Here is a 20,397-nt window from a genome sequence, read left to right as displayed (position 1 = left end):
GAAAGCAAACTGAGGGTTGCTGAGGGGAGTGGGGACGGGAGAGGGTGGTTGGGTTATGGACTTTGGGGAAGGTATGTGCTATGGTGAGTGCAGTGAAGTATGTAACCCTAACAATTTACAGACCTGTACCCCTGAGTCTAATAATACATTATATGTTTATTTAAAAAAAAAATGTCTTTAGGGGCGCCTGGGTGGCTAAGTCGGTTAAGCAGCAGCCTTCAGTTCAGGTCATGATCTTAGGGTCTTGGGCTTGAGCCCTGTGTCAGACTCCCTGCTCAGCGTGTAGTCTGCTCCCTTTTCTTCTGCTCCTCCCCCTGCTCATGCATTCGTGCTCAGTCTCTCTCTCTCATGCCTTCAATGGCATGTTGTTCACGTTCACTGGGAATTGACTTTTTCTACCCACGCGGTGGAAAGAATCCCTGGGAGAGCAGCATGGGTGAAGGAGGAGGTACATTTTCTGAACAGAGCATTGTCTGAAAACCCCCAGGAAGGCCGCTGTTGTTGCAGCTTCACTAGGGCATGTGAGGGAGCCAGCAGGAGCTGGCAGGAGGCAGGGCTGCTCCAGGCCCCAGGTGAGGGTCAGCCTGGTGCCTAGCTGCAGTGGCAGGCTGGGGGCATGTCATTTTGTAAGCAGAACCAACAAGGAGATGAATTCGTAGGCCTTGTAGTTTTGTGGGGGGGGCAAGCCAACAGTGTCTCTCAGCGATGTCGGGGTGCCAGGGCTGCATAGTGGACAGCACAGGAAGTCCAGGAAGTATGGGCCGCGAGGATGCTTTGTGAGGCTGCACAGTGCTCAGCTGCTGAATCATGTGTGCACTTGGCAGTTTGCTTTCTTCTCTGCCTGGGACAAGCTACAGTGGGTTTCTCTTCTGCTTTTCAAAGTGCAAGTGGTTATAACCACTCTGCTAGCCTCTTCCTATAAATGAGAAAATTTTGTAGTTTACTGGGAATAAGGTTCATTTAAGCAATGCCAGTCACATGGTAAAAAAGACAAAGTCTGCCTAAACTTCAGGTTTGAAGGAGCCCTGTGACTTGGAAAGTCTTGCTGTCCTCTCCCCCGTCCCCAGAGAGACCCCCCCCCTTGGCCTGGCAGAATTACAGCAGCTCTGTCTCCCCAAGAGCCAGTCTCTGGCTACTGCTATGCACTCTTCTTCTTCTTCTTTTTTTTTACCCCTCTTCTTTTTGCTCAAAGTGGGGAATTTGAACAATCTAGACAAGACATCAAGACATGTACTTCTCCAAAGATAACTGAAAACATTTTTCAGTATTTCTTTCTGGTCCTGAAACTCATTCCCTTGTATTTCTGTGGCCACACTGCATTGGTTTTCCTTCTTTGTCTCATCCCTGTCTCTCTCAGGGACACTCCCTGCCCTCCCCACCCACAAACACACACACAGCAAAGTGGCCAGGGTGCTCATTATAACAAAAGAAAACTGCTGAGAAGTCTGGAGAGGGTGAGCTCACTCGCTAACATGCTTTCCTTCCTGAGGTCGCCCCGTTCCCACTTTGGTGTCTATCCACAGTAATAGCTGACCAGTAGCTGGACAAAATGTGAGGAGGGATAGATAGTACTCGGACAAAGAAGTATAGACACACAAAACACTTTGGATGCACAAAAGCCTGTTTAGCATCTATAATAGGAAGTGACCCCATCACACTAATCTGTGGGTATGGGGCTGGGAGATGGTCAGGGCCCCTCTGAAGATGGCTGGGCAGTAATTGTCAAGATTACGATCACAAACACCTTCCATCCAGCAGTTCCGTGTGTAGGAACATATGGAGCACATGTGTGCAGGAGGATATTAGCACGGGCTGGCCGTGGCAGCAAAACTTAGATTCACAGCAGGTAGGAGAGGGACACAATGACTGCAAGATAAGGAAGGTGAACCACCACTTAAAAGAGTCCTGGAAGTTGGCTGTGCATTACTGAGTGAAAAGTGAGAGGCAGTAGAGTGTGCATGTCGAGGAAAGAAGTGCCTTCACTTCTGCCACATGCTGGTCACCAGGGAGCTGAGGGAAGGGCTAGATGCTGGGCAGGAGTGGGGGGCTTACTGTCTGTCCTCTGTATCTTCTGAAGTTTGTGTTGTTCCTATGTGTTAGTCAAAAATAGAAGTAAGATGATAATTAAGAAATATCCCCAAAGTGCTAAGACTATCCCTTGCTTGTCACGGTATTGCCAGAAACAAGCATGGAGCTGCTCTGATGCCCTGTAGAAGAGGTCATCTGTCCCCCAATGACCCTCTCTGTATGAATTTGGGGACCAAGCCACTAAGGACCCAGACACTCTAGTACTGACCCTGGGGGCATGCCTTTTTGAGAAAATGTGCTAACACCCATTCTTGTTTCCTTTTCCCTGACTCTCTAGAGGAGGTGACCACCGGGTGGAACTTTACAAGGTAGGTGAAGATGGCACACAATGTATGATGGACAGAGTGGTGTCCATAGGCTGCTTGATGTGCAGAGTGGTGTATATAGTGATGACGGGAGAGTGGTGTACACAGTGTGATTTCGGGAGAGCGGCATACATGGTGTGATGTTGGGAGAGCAGTGTACACAGTGATGACAGGAGAGCTGCATACATGGTTGAAGACAGGAGAGGAGGGTACACAGTGTGATGTCGGGAGAGCAGTGTACACAGTGATAACAGGAAAGGCGCTAACATGGTTTGATCACAGGAGAGCATGTACGTGGTGTGATGACAGGAGAGCGGGGTCTATGGTATGATGTTGGGAGAGCGGTGTACACGGTGTGTATGACCGGGAGCGCAGTGTACACAGTGATGACAGGAGTGCGGTATACACGGTGTGATGACAGGAGAGTAGTGTATGTTGGGAGAATGGTGTACACGGTGTATATGACAGGGAGCATGGTGTACATGGTGTGTGTGACAGGGAGAGTGCCATACATGGTGTGATGACAGGCAGAGCAGTGTACACACAGTATAGGACACACAGAGTGGTATTCACAGGGTGTACGATGGGGAGATTTGTGTACACGGGGCATATGAAGGGCAGAGCCACATACGTAGTGTGTATGAAGGGAGAGTGGTATCCACACGGTATACGAAGGAAAGTGCATCACCCAGGGTTGTCTCCCACCTGTTCTCTCCAGTAGGCATGTACACAAGGGAGTCCCTCCAGTACTTGTGAGAGAGATGATCAACATTGGCCTTTCCAATGCTGCCTCCATTGGAAGCCTCTACCGTGGAATGCTTCCCTCTAATGCTGCCTCTAGGGAGAGCTTCCAAAAGCAGAATGAGTGGACTTCTGGCATTATCTGCCAGATATTGGCAGTTATATTAAAGGCATTTGAAATTGTCATTAAATGCTGCATTTCTCCTCTAAAACAGGGCCAGGAAGCCACACTCTGGCCAAGTTGCAGGGTCAGGAACTCTGCCACACTGAAGTCTCACCCATCACCAGATTCCAGGCTGACCTGGTGGAGGGGCTGGTGGGTCTGCCAGCCAGGCATTCAGACCCTCACTTCTGCCTGGTTGTCTTCTTTGGAAGCTTGAGTCTCAGAGCTGGAAATGTGCAGTTGCCTCCAGGGTCCTCTCTCTCATCTACCCCTCACAGGGACCGACCCCTGCATTGGTTAACCTGGCAGAGAGCAAATGCGAGGGAACATCTGCATCTTGTGGGCACCGCTCTGTCCCTCACACATCAAGGCCACGCACTGCTGTGGGCCATGTGAGGGTTTGTTCTTTGACTGAATTGGATCAAGTTGGGGAGGGGGTGCTCCTGTGGAGCTGTGGCCCCTGCTTGAGGTTTCTGTTCTTAGCAAGGGTTTGCACCTAGAGCAGGTATGGCCCTGGTGGGAGCAGATGCTGCAGGGGCAGATGCTGCCCTGGGGCAGGCAAAGGAGAAAGGAGCACACCTCCCTCCGGGGATTTTGGGGCATGTTGGTGGCTGGCCACTTCCACATGTCTCCGGGCACACTACAGGAAAGCTCAGGTGTGGGCTTTGAGAAATTATCTAGTCCAGAAGATCACGTCATCTAGAGGGATTTTGTTTTTAATAATAGAAAAATCCCAACGAAAGCTTCAAGTCTAAGAAATGCTAGGTTGCAGTAAGGATCCCAGATGCTCTGACCATAGAGCCTCTCCTTCTGGGTCTCTGGTCTCAGGGTGTCTGCCCTGGCTGGGAGGCTACCTGTGCCCTGGGGATCTGAGCCGCAGGAGAGCCCTTCTTTCCATCATATCCCCGAGGCAGCGGCATCTGCATGTCCTGTAGCAGCAGCAGACATGTGGGTTTTATAATGGGGAATGGGCAGCATGGTCACAGTGTTTATGAAGCTCCCACTGTGTGCGGGGCCCAAAGACTGACATCGGGCTGGCTTTGGTAAGAGGCAAGCTGCCCTCAATTCAAGATGTGTGGATTTGTGCCCAGATATTTATTTTTTACGTTCTAGGTGCTGAGTTCCCTTGGTTATCACGTGGTCACCTTTGACTACAGAGGTGAGTTCTTTTGCAAGTGTGAGTCTGGGCCCTCACACTGCTCCCGTCCGGGTCTGCTGTGCAGGCGTCAGTCACCTTGGGAGCCGAGGCAGCGTTTGTAGCTCATGGTGCCCTGACCTGCAGTGATGGCGAGTGTGGTGACCGGGGTGAGGGCACATCATCTTCCCGTGTGTGTCCTGCCTGCTGATGAGGGGCATCCCTCAGCAACATTTTAAATGTAGAAGACACTGTCATTTCTTTACTGGATTCCGACTCACCAGAGCTGGTCTTCGGACACATTTTGTGGGCAGAAGAGCTTGTCTTGTTAAAGTTCTTTTTTTTTTTTTTTTAAAGATTTTATTTATTTATTTGACAGAGAGAGATCACAAGTAGGCAGAGAGGCAGGCAGAGAGAGAGGGGAGGAAGCAGGCTCCCTATGGAGCAGAGAGCCCGATGCGGGGCTCGATCCCAGGACCCTGGGACCATGACCTGAGCCAAAGGCAGAGGCTTTAATCCACTGAGCCACCCAGGCGCCCCTCTTGTTAAAGTTCTGAAAACAGGAGAAAGAACTGTTAAGAGAGAAGGAAGATTCTTCTTGCCCCTCAGTATTTTTTCTTTCTTGAGTGAATCAGAAGGCTTTGCTGCCAAAGAGATGGAGAACCCACAGTCACTATAGGCTAAGAATGGTGCACCTTAACGAGCCAGGAAAATACTTTGTACTGACCGGGAGCTGCCTTGTGAGAAGCATGGGCCTCCTGTAGTCTCAGCAGCAGAGGTGAGAGGTCAGAGGGCTGCTTGGCTTACTTAGCCTGCTTAGCTTGACCTACTGGGGGAGGGTAATGGTGTCAATACCCTCAGACCGAGGGTATGGCGTCGTAACAAATTGCCACACACCTTATGTCTTCAAAGAGCACAGACTTACTTTGCAGTTCTGGAGGTCGAAAGTCCAAAATCTTTGGCCGCTGGGTTAAGATCCAGGTGTTGGCAGGACCAGCCCTTCAGGAGCTTCTGTGGGAGAATCTAGTTCCTTGCCTTTCCAGCTGCTTGAAGCTGTCCTTGTGCCTCAGTGCATGGCCTCTTGAGTCTGATCTCTGACCCTGACTTTTGCCTTTCCCTCTCACTTGCCCAGCAGACCATTGTGGTGACTTTGCACCCACGCTGGTAAGCCCGTAATCGCCCATGTCATAGTCTGCTGATCAGCGGCCTCATTTCCTCCTACTGCCTCAGTCCCGCCCCTTGCTGGCCACAGAATCAAATGTCCTCACAGGCCCCGGGGATGAACACACGGGCCTCTGGGGTGACCGTGGCCTACCTGCTTCAAGGATGGTTCTTTCCCAGAAGAGTGTTCGCAAGTTCTGGGTTGGGAAAAACTACAGATAAGGATCTGGAAAGTAGTTCACCCACTTACCTTTTCTCTGTGCTAAAAAGGGTTTTGTGTTCCTACAGGTGCTAGAGACTTCAGGGTGATAGAGCAGCCTCCTTCCTTGTTCACCTCTTTGTGCTTCTACCAGGAAGTGAAAGCCCTCACAGCACTTTGTCTTTCCAGTTCTCATCAAGTCTCTGCATTTCTAAGCTCCACATCTGCCAGTCTCTGTCTCTCTGTGTCCCTTCCTCCTGTCCACACCTTGAAGCTCTCAGGGTGGCCTTGTCTCTCACGTGCCCCCTTCGCTAATCTGGCATCTGGGATGCCCAGGGGAGGTGCCTTATTGTGCCCACTAGTTGTGGGTTTTGCTTATGCAGCAGAGCAGGCTCTTTCTGAGCCTCGTGGTGCTTTCAGGTCATTTGATGATGACTCACTGCTGAGTTGCTAGAAATGACAGTGGCATTTGCCCTTTACAAGATCCTGGGGGGAGGGCCCTGGGGGAAAATGTGGTCTGGGGACTGAGATGATTAGCTTTCCTCTGCTATTCTGAGAGCCCCTTTTCTTTCTGGGTCAGAGTTGCCTTGAGCCTGGAATCCTGCCCCCACCCCAGCCTGACTCCCCACATCTGTCTTTAGCTGGGCTACAGCCGGCCGTGGAAGCCAGACTGGGCTCAGGATCCCCCTGGGGATGCTCCTTTCCTGCCGGGGCTCTGGGCAAGCTGGGGTCTCACTGGCCCATCACCTTGGGCCAGCTACCAGCAAGCCCTAAGTGTTGGGGAGGTTGCTGCCCCATCTGCCCGCAGGAGTCTGTGGGTCTGATGGCTCTGTCTGCACAGTTGTTCGTCGAGGCTTAGATAAGGGTGTGTGGATGGCTGTTTGGGCTCAGGGGTTGTAGCTGGCCAAGGAAGCCGGAGAAGTAGAATCCGGCTTGTCCACACACCCCTCACGTGGGTCTGTGAATGATGGTGGCAGAGACTTCTGTTGCCCCAGCCAGCCCTAGGCTGTCTGTTGAGAAAGAAGGGGATGAGTCCACCCCTCAAGCAGTTCCAGGGGCTGGGATTTGACTTCTTCCTCTTGCCACTTCTCCCCCGCCAGGCTGGGGTGACTCGGTAGGAACGCCATCGGAGCGAGGCATGACATATGACGCACTCCATGTTTTTGACTGGATCAAAGCAAGAAGTGGAGACAACCCTGTGTATATTTGGGGTCATTCCCTAGGCACTGGGTGAGTTCACAGCCTGGTGGAGTCATGGGGAAGCAGGTCTCCATGGGGCAACGTTTCACCAGGTCTCTCCAAGACTGCCCTGATGGCGTCTGGATCCTGTGACACCATGAGTCCCAACAACCCTTGTCCCTCATTCCTGTGATGGGGAGGGGAAGAAGTGCCACAAGACACCATGAAGAGTTTGAGCAACTTGAACTCCTCAACCCAAAAAGGGACTTGAGATACACACAGGCAGCTGTGGGTTGGCCATTTCCCTCTGCAGGGAGGGTAGGCACACTTGCCTCAGTCCCAGGGTGTTCCTCAGGGAGGTATCTGCACAGCAGACCAGACAGGGCACTTGGGTTAGCATCACCTGGCTCTGGAGTGTGGGTGCTGGCTGGCAGCCTGAGGGCTGGGGCTTTAATCACTTGCAAACCAGGGACGTTTGTAAACAGCATGACCACTTGGCCTGTACTTGGCTTACCAGAGACCATAGGGGAGGCAGCAGTGGGTGGTTCCCTTCCCACATCTGCCAGGATGGGGGAAACAGTTTAATATTCCATCTGGGGCTGCCTGAATCGCTGCTGCTGATGGAAGGTCAACAATGTTTCTAAAAGGGGCACTGCTGTTAGTGCCCGGAGTCATGAGGCCTTCAGCAACCATCCCTTTTCCAGCAGCTTTTCCTTTGGGTGCAGTGGGCCGTGGCCCCTTCCTCCCCCTGATGCTCACCTTGGACAGCCTGCTGCAGTTGGTGTGGGCCTGCAGGCTGGGAAGTGCTTGCAGAGAGGAGCTGGGACTGAGCGGGGAGCAGGCCGTCCTGCTGTGGCTGTCTGCATGGGACCCGCCCAATGTGGCCCTAGGATGGCAAGAGGTCCGGGGGCTGTCATTGCCATCCTTGTCAGAAGGGGTGCCCCCCCCATGGCGGGGGCAGCAGGGTCCAATCACGGTCCTGGGGCATCTTTGTCCGTACTCTCCCCCAGCCCCAAACTCCACCAGTTGCTTCACAGATCCCACAGTTCCTCTGGTCACTTACAAGACTAGAACAGTCTCATCTCAAACAACTTCCATCGTCATTCACCTGAACTGTTTTTCCTTCCTTCTCAGAGTGGCGACAAATCTGGTGCGGCGCCTTTGTGAGCGAGGTAGGGGCCTGTGTGGTGGTGGGAGTCTTGGTGGGCTGGGCAGGGGCTCCTCCTGGTCTCTGGGCTCAGGCGGGGTGGGCAGCGTGTTTGTGCTCTGCTGTGGGTTCTTGGGAGGTGGATGCTGATGGATGACAGCACAGTGACAGTGCTTGGTGTTGTCTCGGAGCCCTGCGGGCTGGACACAGGCACCGCGGTATGGGTAAACCCTCAGCTGACCCCAGCCTGCATTCCCCACGGATTTTTGAACAGCTGGCGGAGCCTTATCAGGACTGGGCTCCCAAGACACAGCTTCAGTAGATGTGGTTCTGGGGAGCAAATGACAGCCACCTGAGAGGCCCCTGTGTGGGCTCGTGTGGGCACTTCTTATGTCCCATCCATGCAGGAGTGCCTGTGGAGGGGGGCAGGGCTGATGGTGGGGGGTGCCTGGGGTCCACTGTTCAGTCTGGGGGACCAGCCTCTCCCGGGACATCTGTGAGGGCTTCTTGCCCACCTCGCAGCCCCCTGTTTGTTTTATTTTCTAGAGACACCTCCAGATGCCCTTATATTGGAATCTCCATTCACTAATATACGTGAAGAAGCTAAGAGCCATCCCTTCTCAGTGGCAAGTACAGATCTTATTAAAAGTTGCCTTATTGTTATTATTAAAATAATTACTATCAAGGTAAGTCTTAAGAGAATAAGTATAAAATAAAAATTAATCCTTGTTTAGTGCAGGGCGTTGCCGGGGAATTTTATAACTCTGTAGCAGGCAGAAGGATGGGTTCACAGCTGGGTTGTCCAAGGATAGTAGGATTCCCGGGAGGCCATGCCTCTGAGGCATGGTTTGCCTAGCTGGCATCGTTGCCCTGCAGGGCTCAGCCCAGGCCTGTGGCTGCTGTCCTGGCTGCTTCTGCGAACACAGAGCTGGTGGGTGCCCCTGCTCCCTGTCTGCATAGACGGTGCTCAGCAGTAAGGCTCTCCCAGTCGTGTCTCCAGGTGACACCCTGGGGGAACCCTAGTGGGGATCCCAGGGTGACTCAGGCCCTCCTTACCTGCCAGGATTGAGGCCTTGGACCCTCTTTTTATAAGCCTAGTCCAGAGGGGGCCCCTCTGTGTCCTTTTCTGTCCTGTGGGTTCAAGGGAGCTGTGTCGGCCCCCCACCTGACCTCATGGTGCTCTGTTGCAGACTGGAGGAGTCCTCTGTAGTCTTACTTCTTTGATGTTGCTTTACCCCCAAGTCACATGGACCCCTGTTTTCCCATGGGTGGAGGCCCTCATGTCTCTTGGAGCCGGTCCTGCCCAGCTGCTGCTCTGAGGTGTGGGAGCCCATTTTGTGGGTAGCCATGCATGGCCAGTTCAGGAGCCTCTTAAGCACAGAGTCTGTGGTCTGGGCAGTGGGGCACCCCAGCACAGCTCTGGTGGGGCCTCAGGTCAGTCCATTTGGAAGCACAGGAGACCCTTGGGCACTGAGCGCCCTCTGTCTGAACCCTTGACCTCGGCCTTTGCCGTGGCTGTTTTAACTGATGCTTCTGCACGTTTTTTCTGTGTTGCCTTCAGATATACCGATACTTCCCTGGGTTTGACTGGTTCTTCCTCGACCCCATTACAAGCAGTGGAATTAAATTTGCAAATGATGAAAAGTGAGTACTATGGTACAATACCTCATTTTCCAATTTAAAAAAAATCATTGAGAACCCCCAGGACTAGTCACCTTAACCAAACAGGGTGGAATTCTGTATACTGGGGTTCTTCCCCAACCATCAGACCTTTGTAAAGGGCAAGTCAGGCTGGGAGCTGCAACCGAGAGAAAAGGGATTTGAAAAGGCCATGGTGGCATTAAAGCAACAGGAAGACAACATGTCCCTGTGTTTGTTTTATTTGTTAGTTGAAATCAGAATCAGAATTCCTGACAGGTTCTAATAAGGGGAGCTGTTACTCAAAAAATGACACTGCCTCAGCCGTTTGATTTCTGTTTGGTTGTAGAAAAACATTATAGAGTTCACTATTAAAAATATTTCTAGGGACTCCTGGTGGCTCAGTTGGTTAAGCGTCTGCCTTCAGCTCAAGCTGTGATCTCAGGATCCCAGGATCGAGCCCTTCATTGGGTTCCCTGCTCAGCGGGGAGTCTGCTTCTCCCTCTGCCTACTGCTCCCCTTGCTTGTGCTCTGGCTTTCTCTCTCTCTGACAAATAAATAAAATCTTAAAAAAATATATATTTCTACTGGGGCTCCTGGGTGGCTCAGTCAGTTGAGCAGCCAACTCTTGGTTTCTTCTCAGGGCCGTGGGATCAAGTCCCATGTTGGGCTCCATAAGGAGTCAGCTTGTGCCCCTCCCCACCTCACTTATTTGATCTCTCTAAAATAAATAAATCTTAAAAAAATAAATATCAGGGCGCCTGGGTGGCTCAGTGGGTTAAGCCGCTGCCTTCGGCTCAGGTCATGATCTCAGGGTCCTGGGATCGAGCCCCGCATCGGGCTCTCTGCTCAGCAGGGAGCCTGCTTCCCCCTCTCTCTCTGCCTGCCTCTCTGCCTGCTTGTGATCTCTCTCTGTCAAATAAATGAATAAAATCTTTAAAAAAAAAATATCAGGTTAACATTTAAAAATCTACACTCAGGAATAAATGTGAAAAAATGGAATATTTTTCCCCTTAATTATTTGTTTTGGTTCTGAAAATAGAGCAAACTAAAATTTGAACAGAAATAAGCAAAAAACCTGGTTGTTTATAAATATTGTTTTGGAACTTCAAGAATGATCTGAAAAAAATGGATTCCAACAACAAGCACCACAGTGAGTGTTGGGTTCCCTGAAGGTGCCTTGGCCATGCTCCGGGCTGACCATTGAGGAGCTGGCAGTATTTCACCCGCAGGAAATCACAAGCCCCCACTTGGGCGCATGGTGACAGCATGTGAACCAGGCCTTTTCTAGAGTGGGTCAGGGTTAGGACATACTACTTAGAATGGAAGTCCTGAAAAGATGGGCAGTGTCACTGTCAAAGTGTGACCCTTGCAGCAGAGATGCTCCTCCCTGGAAGCAGAATGCAGGGAAAGTGTGCACGTATGTGTACTGCAAGCAGAACCCCAGATCACCGGATGGGCTGGGCATCGGTGGGGCGACAAGCCTTCTGGCCCATGTCCTGCCCCGGTGCCAGGCTTGCTCAGTGAGGGGTGGCCAGGGTACTCCAGGACCTGTCTAGGCCCACAGCCCCTCTGTGGTTTGCTAGAGGGTTTGGATCATCTGAACCTCTTGAAAATGTTAATTTATTTATAAACCTTCAGGGTGACCTTAAATGTCATTTTCAATAAAGACAGGTTAGAGCATGTAGGCTTTTTTACCAACACATTTCTAGTGACCATCGTTTGCTATAGGTTTCTTGGCCCACCTCCATGGGCCAAATATAAATATCATTTTTTAACTTTTAAAGAATAGGTCTAGTGGCAAAAATAATAATTTTCAATTTCTAGAAAATACACAGGGACTGGATAAGATGAATGGATCGATCTCTAGACTTGACTGAATAGATGATGGTGGAAACACTAGTTCCCTAGTGAAAAGCCAGTCAAGTTCTATCTGTTGAGCACCATGGTGAAGCCCCCACTAAACCTGGATAGGCCCAGAGACCCCAGCCCTCTCCCTGGGACCTTGGTCCAGTTCCATCTCCCCCCGCAGTGTGAAGCACATCTCCTGCTCCCTGCTCATCCTGCATGCCGAGGACGACCCGGTCGTGCCCTTCCAGCTTGGCAGAAAGGTGAGAGTCGGTGCCAGCTCTGGTGCGGGCGGGTGTCTAGCCGGCTCCCATTCAGGCTGGGCCAGGCATCCACAGGTGTTCTGCTACTGCCAGGTGCCCCGACCCCAGAAGAAGAAGGTAGGGGAGGTCAGCAGCAGGGTCGGGTGGGGGCCAACAGTTGATGTCTTATCAGCAAAGGTACGCTAGAGGGCATGGACTTCTTCACCAGTACATTTGGTGATAGCAAGAGGAAACGTGAGAAGTAAGCAGATGGCTCCCAGTCCGTGCGCAGGGGGCCTAGCCTGACAGACTCGACTGCTGGGTACTCGGCTAGGCTGGAGGGAAGGAACCCTCGAGGAGGAGGATCCCCGGCCCCCATGCAGGGATCCCAGTCGGCAGACTTGATACAGAACCTCTTGTCTGTTCTCCTGCCTTTGGAATGGGCCCGATGTCAGGAATACCATGCTGTTGGGGGGCCTCCATGTCTGCTTTTGCTGAATTTACTCTGCCTTTGCTGCCAGGCAGCAGCATTCAATTTGTAGAAGTGTTTTGGCAACTAGCACCATCTGGCATGGCGATGGTGAGGGTCAGAGGCAACCTTGACGGAGTGAGGCCTGGGGGCCAGTGGGTTCCAGCACGGCCAAGTCTCCTCCCTCCAGCGAGCCCGGGCCCACGGGGCTGTCCGGCGACGGCTGCTCAGACCCATAGAGCCTGGCCATCTCAGGGAGGAAGGGGCTGAGGAAGGACAGATTGTGAGCCAGGCTACCAACCGGCCTTGACCCAGGCACATGGCAAAGTCCAAGGCAGACAGCCCAGCCAAGGCCCTGGGATGAGCCCTCAGGGCTGCTCCGGCACCTAGGCATCCACACGCCTGCATGCCAGGCAGCTCTTCCCGTGAGGCGGGCTCAGCTGCCTTGCCGCCCCCTGCGGAGGGGCCATCTGGGAGAGGGGCATTAGGACAAAGGGTCTCTAGTGTCAGGCCAAGGAGCTGATTCCTGTCCACACCCGTGCCCCTCGCCCTGGCCACATAGGCAGCAGGACAGTACCGTCGCTGGCGGAGGACTTGGGTTGCTTTCGGAGGCAGCAGCCACTGACTGGTTTCTCTCCTGGGGAGACCACTAGGCAGGGCTGCCATCTGTGGGTGCTGACCTGTCTCTCCCTCATCCCAGCTCTACAATATCGCCGCTCCATCCCGAAGCTTCCGAGACTTCAAAGTTCAGTTTATCCCCTTCCATTCAGACCTCGGCTACAGGCACAAGTATATCTACAAGAGCCCTGAGCTTCCACGGATACTGAGGTGAGGCATTCTCCCCCTGGGGTGTGATGGCTCAGGCCAGGTATGTGGCAGGCCCAGCCCTGAAAGCTGCCTCAGTGGGGCGGGGGGTTGCCGTGACTCGAGAACCTTCCATCTCCACCGAGAAGGGTTCAGTGTTCGTGGCCCCTCCCTCCTGAAGCGCTTCCGTGATCAGACAGGGCAGTGACTTCCCTGTGGTGTGGGTTGTGCAGGCTACATAGACACCCCACTCGGGAGCATCCAGCCGCTGTGGGTCAGGCCTCAGTTTCTTCCTACACACCCATCAGGTCCTGCCCCTGTGCACATGCGCATGGGAGACTCTGGGCCAGCTCGCAAAAGCCTGTTTGTCCTCAGCTGCTTCTTGAAAGGCAGCTGTGCTCCTGGCTCCACCATGATAGCCATGGTCTGGGGCCAGGACAGTGAGTGGCTGGGGCCATGGTGCCCATCCCTTGCCCAGGTGCCAACCACAGGCATGAAGGGCGAGATGGCGGCACAGGGTCGTTTTGACTGGGTGAGGCCTGGCCCCGCCTCAGGAGCCCAGGCTTTTGTGTGGGGACCAATCCCACCACTCAGGCCCGTGCTCCCCAGCCTCCTTACCTCCCATCCCAAGCACAGGCAGCCCAGCACCTCCTGGCCTTGTGGCCTTCTGCAGGATGCTGAGGTGGGGATGGTGCAAGTTCACCTTCCTGGGCCTGCTGAGCCTGGAAGTGTTGGAATTGGCCCTCAGTAGTTTTATGCCATCACACTTCAGCTCTCCTGTGCCTGTCTCAGCAGTTCCAGAAGCAAAGCTGCATTTCTTTTTTTTTCTTTTTTTTTTTTTTTTAAGATTTTATTTATTTATTTGACAGACAGAGATCACAAGTAGACAGAGAGACAGAGAGAGGGAAGCAGGCTCCCCGCTGAGCAGAGAGCCTGATGCGGGGCTTGATCCCAGGACCCCGAGATCATGACCTGAGCCGAAGGCAGAGGCTTAACCTGCTGAGCCACCCAGGCGCCCCCAAAGCTGCATTTCTTTAGTGGTTTGCCATTTCCTGCATCAGGGACCTGGGTTGCTGAGAGGGGACTGTGAACTCAAAGAGTATGGGTTTGCTCTAGGGTTGTGATTTTTCCAGCGTAAAAGGAATAGGTTATAGGAAATTTAGCCCAGGGTACAGCTCTAGAGTTTAGAACAAAGAAGAGTAGCCCATTACCTGGTCTTTCTTCCTACAGGGTTGGGATTTGACCAGGCCGATTCCATTGGAGCCCTATTTATTTAACTCAGGCTTTCTGAGCAGGGGTGGTCCTCCAGGCTCCTTCTCAGACTCCTGGGATGAGTTGTTTGAGGACGGAGGAGGAAAGGGCTCTGGTGTGGGCTCTGGGTTTGGCTGATGGCTGTCCTTGTGTCGTCTAGGGAATTCCTGGGGAAGTCAGAACCTGGGCGCCAACACTGAGTCTTGCTGCCTGAAGGAGCATGAAGACCTCTGCCCTCCTCCCCTTTGCTCCAGCCAGTCTGGCACCCTGGGGCCCAGGGGTGCCAGCATCTTCAATACCCCTGGAGAGAGGACTTGGATGCCAGCTGGGGCAGGCGGAGGAGACCCAGCAGACCTGAGGCACCTGTCTTGGGTGGCTGGGAGCATGGATCTTTGTGGAAAACACAGGTTGCGGGCATGGGATCCCCTCTCCCTCTTGTTGCCACTCAACCCGAGCTCTCATTGGGAAGACAGTTACAGAGCAGGCCAGCCGCCAGCTGGTCTATCCCGCACTTGCTGAGCTGGGCACAGGGAGCCTGGGGCAGGAGGCTTGGGGTCTTGGGACCACACTGATCTTTCCAGCATCACTGGTAAGATCGTGGGGAGATGGGTTCTGTCCCTTCCCAGCCCACGCAGAATGGATTCTAATGGTCCAATCAGCACGCCCCCCACCAACCCAGGGCACCCTGCTTGCCTACCTTGGCGGTCCCTGCCTCCCTGGGCAGGTCCCACTGCTCACAGCGGGGAAGGTGCCCGTGACCTGCACTTCCTCCACTTTCTGCCCACCTTTCCGCCTAACCTGGCCTTAGACTGAGCATTTATTTAAGAATAAAATCGTGGTGGTGGTCTATCTGCTGTGTTCTCAGTGACCCCTCCAGCTATTTTCAGGTCATGCTCAGAGCCCAGCCTGTGGGAGGAGGGGCAGCTCTGTAAGGCCAGGGATCCTGGGCCTTCCTTTCCTCCTTTTAGATGTGGAGGCCCGTGCAAGGAGGGGCATTGTCCCAGGGCAAGGTATGTTCATGGGGGAGGACCCCTTCTCCAGAGGGGACAGGGGGCGTTTTCCTAAAATACAGGCCCCTTTCAACTTCACACTGTAGCAAGCTTACTGGATGTTGGTATTGGTTGGCAGGCTCCAGGGTTTCACCCACAGACGCCAAGCGAGCCCTGGCATGAGTCCGTGGAAGGACGTGGGGCACTGGAGTAGGAGGTTTCCAGTTCTGGTCCATGAGCACCGCCTTGTTCACTTACTTGGGGAAAGGGAGTGTTGTTCAGCTTTTTGTCAAATCAGTCTCCCTGGACTTCTGCTGCCCCCACTTGGCACCCTCTGAGGATCCTGTTTCTCAACAGCCCCGGTGCTGGTGAAGGGCCAGATTTTCACATCCCGGCTAAGTAACCAGAGAGTGAGAAGTGTGTGGTTTAGTCAGAGGCTTTCAGGCTGGCCCCACAGAGGACTATCCTACCCCTGCGGCTCAGGTATAGAGGCGTGATACACAACAGAGGATGAAAGCCCACCTGGGACCCACTTCCCCTGATGGTTGGACTCTCCCCACCAGGGTCCTAAGGCTCTGGGACTTTGCGGTCTTGGCAGATCAGAAATTCCCCTGGGGTTACAGGGAGCCTAGTTCACCAGCCTGTTCTTTAAGGTCTGTGGCCACTCTTGGCAGCTGTGGGCAGGCTGTGGGGCCAAGGTGCCAAGGCAGGCGACAGCTTCTCTTTTCTGAGGTACCTTCAAGCTGCCTACAGTGATTCTCACATTGGGGAAACCATGCCTTTCCTAAAGGGGTTGAAGCATGAACAGACTCTCCTGAGTTCAGTTTATGTCTTCCTTCCTTTGGACGGGTTCCCCTGGCATCAGATTTGGGTGTGTGCACTACCTGCAAGACCCCACCCCATCCCTGGGGTGAGACATAAGCCCCTTCCTATAGCATGTTCCTATGTAACTGCTCGCATGATGTGCCCCCTGGGCCCGAGTAGCCCCCTGAGGCTTGCTCTTTCAGCCCCGTGACTGAGGCCCCAAGTCAGAGCTGCCCTCCCACCCCACTTCAGCCAGATGCAACCCACCCACCCTGTCTGGGCTGGAAGCTTCCTCCTGTTCTGTGTTGTGTGTGTGTGAGAGCCGTGTGAGAGGATATGAAGTAAAATATAGGCTGTTGGTATTTTGATAGGTGCTCTAGAAAGCACTGATAGGGATGGTGAGCTGCTGGGCCATCCGATTGGCTAATCAAGTCCAAAGTTCACCTGCTGGTCTCAGATTAGTAACTAAACTGTGGGCTAGGACAGATGTAATCTCTGCTGATCACAAAACCAATCCTTGAATTAAAAAAAAAAAAAAAAAAAGGAACAGATCAAGACATGCACAGCTATAAATTCTGCAGTTAATACATGTTTCCTGAAAGCACGTGTGTCCTGGGAGCTGCTCAGCGCCCCCAGGCCGCTCCAGCAGGCCTACGGTGCTCCAGTGTCCTGCAGTTCTCAGGTTGTTTGGCTAACAGCCTCAAGTTCATGTCTCTCCTGGCTTTTAATTCAGCCTACAGTGACACAGTTTAGGGGGAAATGCTCTCATCCCTAGGGCATTCCATGTCCTAGGGCCAAGAGTGGCTGGTGGAGGGCAGGTGCAAAAGAACCAGTGCAATTTGCACCAATGATGCCAACATCCAGATGACAGTTTATACAACAGATTGGATGATTCTTTTACCAGCTTGTGGTTCAAACACACATACTCTTAAGTCCCACCTGCAGCTGGGATGGGAGAGCTTGGTCTGTCCTTAATCCCAGAGTGATGGGCCCTTACGAGGGAGGGTCTGAGGCCTGCCCCTGTGATGCAGCCCCCACCCTGCCCTCAGCGCAGAATGAAACACAGGCCAGGTCAACGAGGCACAGGCAGGAAGGTTTATTCAGTTTCTCACACAAGGCAGTGACATCAAGTGGCACAGTGATGGTCACACATGGCCTAAGAAATGGGGCATCGGGAAGGTGGCGGGGGTGTGACCACAGCCCCAGAACGTGGGCCTCCCCAGCAGACCACTGCAGCTCTGGTGAAGGGCACATGTGAGCAAATCCTCCATGGCCTGGTTCTGTGAGCAGTCAGGACCTGGGGTGAGGGCAGAGCCCTGTGCCATCCAGACCCAGCATGCAAGGATGCAGAGCCTCTGGAAGGGTGCTTCCCCTCCTTGTCCCATTAAGCCTGTGGTGAAGCGTGCCGGCCTTCTCCCTGGCTCTCTCCCCTGGGCAGCTGAGGGGGCTCACCCACCCTTCCTGCCACCAGCCTGTTGTCCAGGCAGAAGGAAAGTGGGCTCCCTTCTGGGCCTGCTCAGTCCTTTCCAAGGTGGTCACACTGCTGGAAATGGAGGGAGAAGGGAGGGTGGCCCCAAGTGTAAGACAGGAAGGCAGGCCCCAGGACACATGCGGCAGGGGCATTTGGCCTCCCCAGCAAAGGCAGCGCCCCACCCCAGGGCCCCCAGGTCTGGACAACACATTCCAGCATTGCCTCTCCACAAAACTTCAAAAGTATAATTTTAGTTGCTAAAACAAGAAAAGGCTTCAGCTACTTTAATTTCCCTGGGAAGCTGATTATCCTCTCAAGAAAGCAAAACCAAGGTAGCTTTGCGTCAGCCAGCCTTGTCCTAGCCAAGGACCCCAAGATGCCAGACACAGATGTCCTCCCCCATGACCCCCTCAGCCATCCTAGAGCCCCTTTATCTGATCAGTCTGGAACTTTGGGCCACAGCGCCCATGCTGCAGCTGCAGACATGGCCAAAGTACTAGCATGGCCAGGAGGCTGTGAGCCTACGCCAGCGAGCCAGCACTTGTGGTACAGAAAACACACAGTTCCCCAGGCTTCGCCAAAGCTACCTGCCTGGACCCCGGAATCCAGAGGCTCAAAACTAAAAATAAGCTCACTGCAAGGTGCGTGCAAGGTCTGAGAGGAGCCCACCCGGTGGCTCTACCCTCCCCACCTCCTTGTGTCAGGTGAGCTAAAGCTGCGGGGCCAGCTGCCCCAGTCAGTGCCGCAAGCTCTGCTTTCTTGCAGGAAACTGGGAGTACCTCTCTCTTTGCACCCTTTCTTCCTTGCCCACCCCAAGCCACCACCACTACAATTCCTATGGGCCTCCAGAAACAGCAGGCCATTGCTAGGACACCTAATCCCTAGGGAGGTTGGGGGGCGGGATCTGTAGGTCGGAGGGCTCCACGCCCCAGATGTCCCGGGCATACTCTGTGATGGTCCGGTCACTGGAGAACTTGCCCGAGCAGGCGATGTTCCTGATGACCTTCTTGGTCCACTCCCTGGGGTTCTGCAGAGGGAAGAAGAGGCTGAGTAATCTCAGGTACCACACAAGACAGCCTGCACTTCCAGAACTTCAGGACTGCTTCTAGATGGGCTCTCAGCCCCTGTTCATCAGCATGATGAACAAAGATGAAATTGCAATCAACAGCTCACTGAAATGGGGATCCTCACCAATCAGAAAAGCGATCAAATGACTAGATTTGGAGGTAAGGAGCCTGAGAAGGCCCTGGGCCTCAAAACGTGCCACGTATTCTGGGGCACAGCCCACCTGACAAAGAACCACCACCAGGTGAGTACCCGCCCAGTGCATCCACAGAAAAAGGCTAAGTGGTCTCCCCTCCACGGCTTCCCCCAGAGCCCGACAACCATCCCTGGACTGAGCCAGCATCATGGGGAGCCTCCCCGAAAGGGAATACTCTGCTGACGCCCACGTCTGGGAAGCAAAGGTGCCCCCCGAGAGCCCTGCCTCGTAACTTAGCTTTCGAGGCCCCCCGTTCTTTAATGGGTCCCCAAGGGCAGACAGCTTCCCTAAAGGTGGGAGATAGGGGCCAGGACCACAGCACATCAGAAACATCCTGGAGGCCTCATCCAAGAACCAGGGGAAGAATCCATCTGACCCACCACTGCAAACTCACACCACAACACCCAGAGTCCTCTCCCCCTGCCACCACTGGTGGGGCACACAGGCTGGGTGTCCAGAAAACCCCAGCAAGGGAAGGGAAGTGGGCACCAAGGGATACCCTCCGTCAGCCCTGCAAGCTCTGGTCCTCTGTCTTCCTATGAGTCCCCATGTGGATACACCCACTCCCTAGGGGACATGCTCCACACAGAAACTGGGATGAGGGGTCCCTTTTTGTCCACCTTCGCCAAGATCTGGGGAGCTGGCTATAGCGGTCCAGCCCTAGAAAGGCCACTCTTTACAGCAATGGCCCTCACTCAACATGGAAGCTTGCACCTGTTCAAGGAAGCACTCATTTTTAAACACAGGCTTTCTATGTGCACACACGTCTTCCTGGCTCTGCACCTGCTCCCCACATTCTCCCAATCACACCCACTGGGGGCTCAGACCACAGTGCCCATCGCCTCTGCCATCCACAGAAACTCCTGTCCTGCTCACGTGTGTTCTGTGGCAGCCACTCAGAACCTGGGCAGAAACGTGCCAGTGTGGACAGTGGCCTGGCCCCAAGGGGTCCCAAGGCACCAGCCTCACCAGGGGACAGCAGAGGGACAACGGAGACCATGTGAGTGGAAGCTGATCAAGAACCCCTGGACAGCCCATGTCCATGATGCAGCTCAGCCCGCTGAGCGCCCAGCCCCCCTTGTCCAGGCCACAAGGTGAACAGTGGCCTCCCAGGACTGGACCTTACAGATGTCCCCCGCTGCTCCCCTGCCAGGGCCACCCTCCCACCCCAGCTTGGGGGCCCTAGAACCATACCTGGTACAGCTGATCCACCTGGGCCTGGCACGCCACATATGCTTCATAATCTGCAAACACTTTGAACCTGAAACGGGAGACGGAGCTAGGCCACTGTGGCAGGTGGTAAGTCAGAGGTCAGGAAATGGGCCACTAGGCCCTGGCCATCCAGGTCCTCATGCTTTGGGATGAGCCACAGAGGTGGCTCTAGGAGCAGAACTTTTGTCTTGGGGATATTATTCTAAAGAAACCTTGTTTTCAGCTGTTTCTAACACACCCTCCCCAAGCAGATGGGGCTGAGCAGCATAGGCTTCCTCCAACTCCACTGC

General features: G+C 53.7%; 2 protein-coding genes across 2 annotated transcripts in view; one reads left to right on the top strand and one right to left on the bottom strand.

Annotated features, from left to right (window-relative positions):
* The window catches only part of ABHD12 (abhydrolase domain containing 12, lysophospholipase), a 90,458-nt gene extending 75,425 nt beyond the window's left edge, over positions 1-15,033 (top strand). Inside the window, exons 5-13 of the mRNA XM_032849409.1 lie at positions 2,366-2,396; positions 4,411-4,456; positions 6,893-7,022; positions 8,106-8,143; positions 8,665-8,744; positions 9,680-9,762; positions 11,789-11,867; positions 13,016-13,143; positions 14,531-15,033. Coding sequence (XP_032705300.1) covers positions 2,366-2,396; positions 4,411-4,456; positions 6,893-7,022; positions 8,106-8,143; positions 8,665-8,744; positions 9,680-9,762; positions 11,789-11,867; positions 13,016-13,143; positions 14,531-14,570 — 655 coding nt within the window. The 3' untranslated portion in view covers positions 14,571-15,033. The remainder of the gene's footprint in view (positions 1-2,365; positions 2,397-4,410; positions 4,457-6,892; positions 7,023-8,105; positions 8,144-8,664; positions 8,745-9,679; positions 9,763-11,788; positions 11,868-13,015; positions 13,144-14,530) is intronic.
* A 2,202-nt stretch (positions 15,034-17,235) lies between these two features.
* PYGB (glycogen phosphorylase B) overlaps positions 17,236-20,397 on the bottom strand; it is a 57,190-nt gene continuing 54,028 nt past the window's right edge. Inside the window, exons 19-20 of the mRNA XM_032849408.1 lie at positions 20,090-20,156; positions 17,236-18,661 (exon numbers count right to left, since the gene is read on the bottom strand). Of these exons, the coding sequence (XP_032705299.1) occupies positions 18,509-18,661; positions 20,090-20,156 (220 nt within the window). The 3' untranslated portion in view covers positions 17,236-18,508. The remainder of the gene's footprint in view (positions 18,662-20,089; positions 20,157-20,397) is intronic.

Source organism: Lontra canadensis, unplaced genomic scaffold (assembly GCF_010015895.1).
Source record: "Lontra canadensis isolate GAN:19392208 unplaced genomic scaffold, GSC_riverotter_1.0 scaffold228, whole genome shotgun sequence".
Lineage (NCBI taxonomy): Eukaryota > Metazoa > Chordata > Mammalia > Carnivora > Mustelidae > Lontra > Lontra canadensis.
This window is presented reverse-complemented; position numbering and strand designations above follow the sequence as displayed.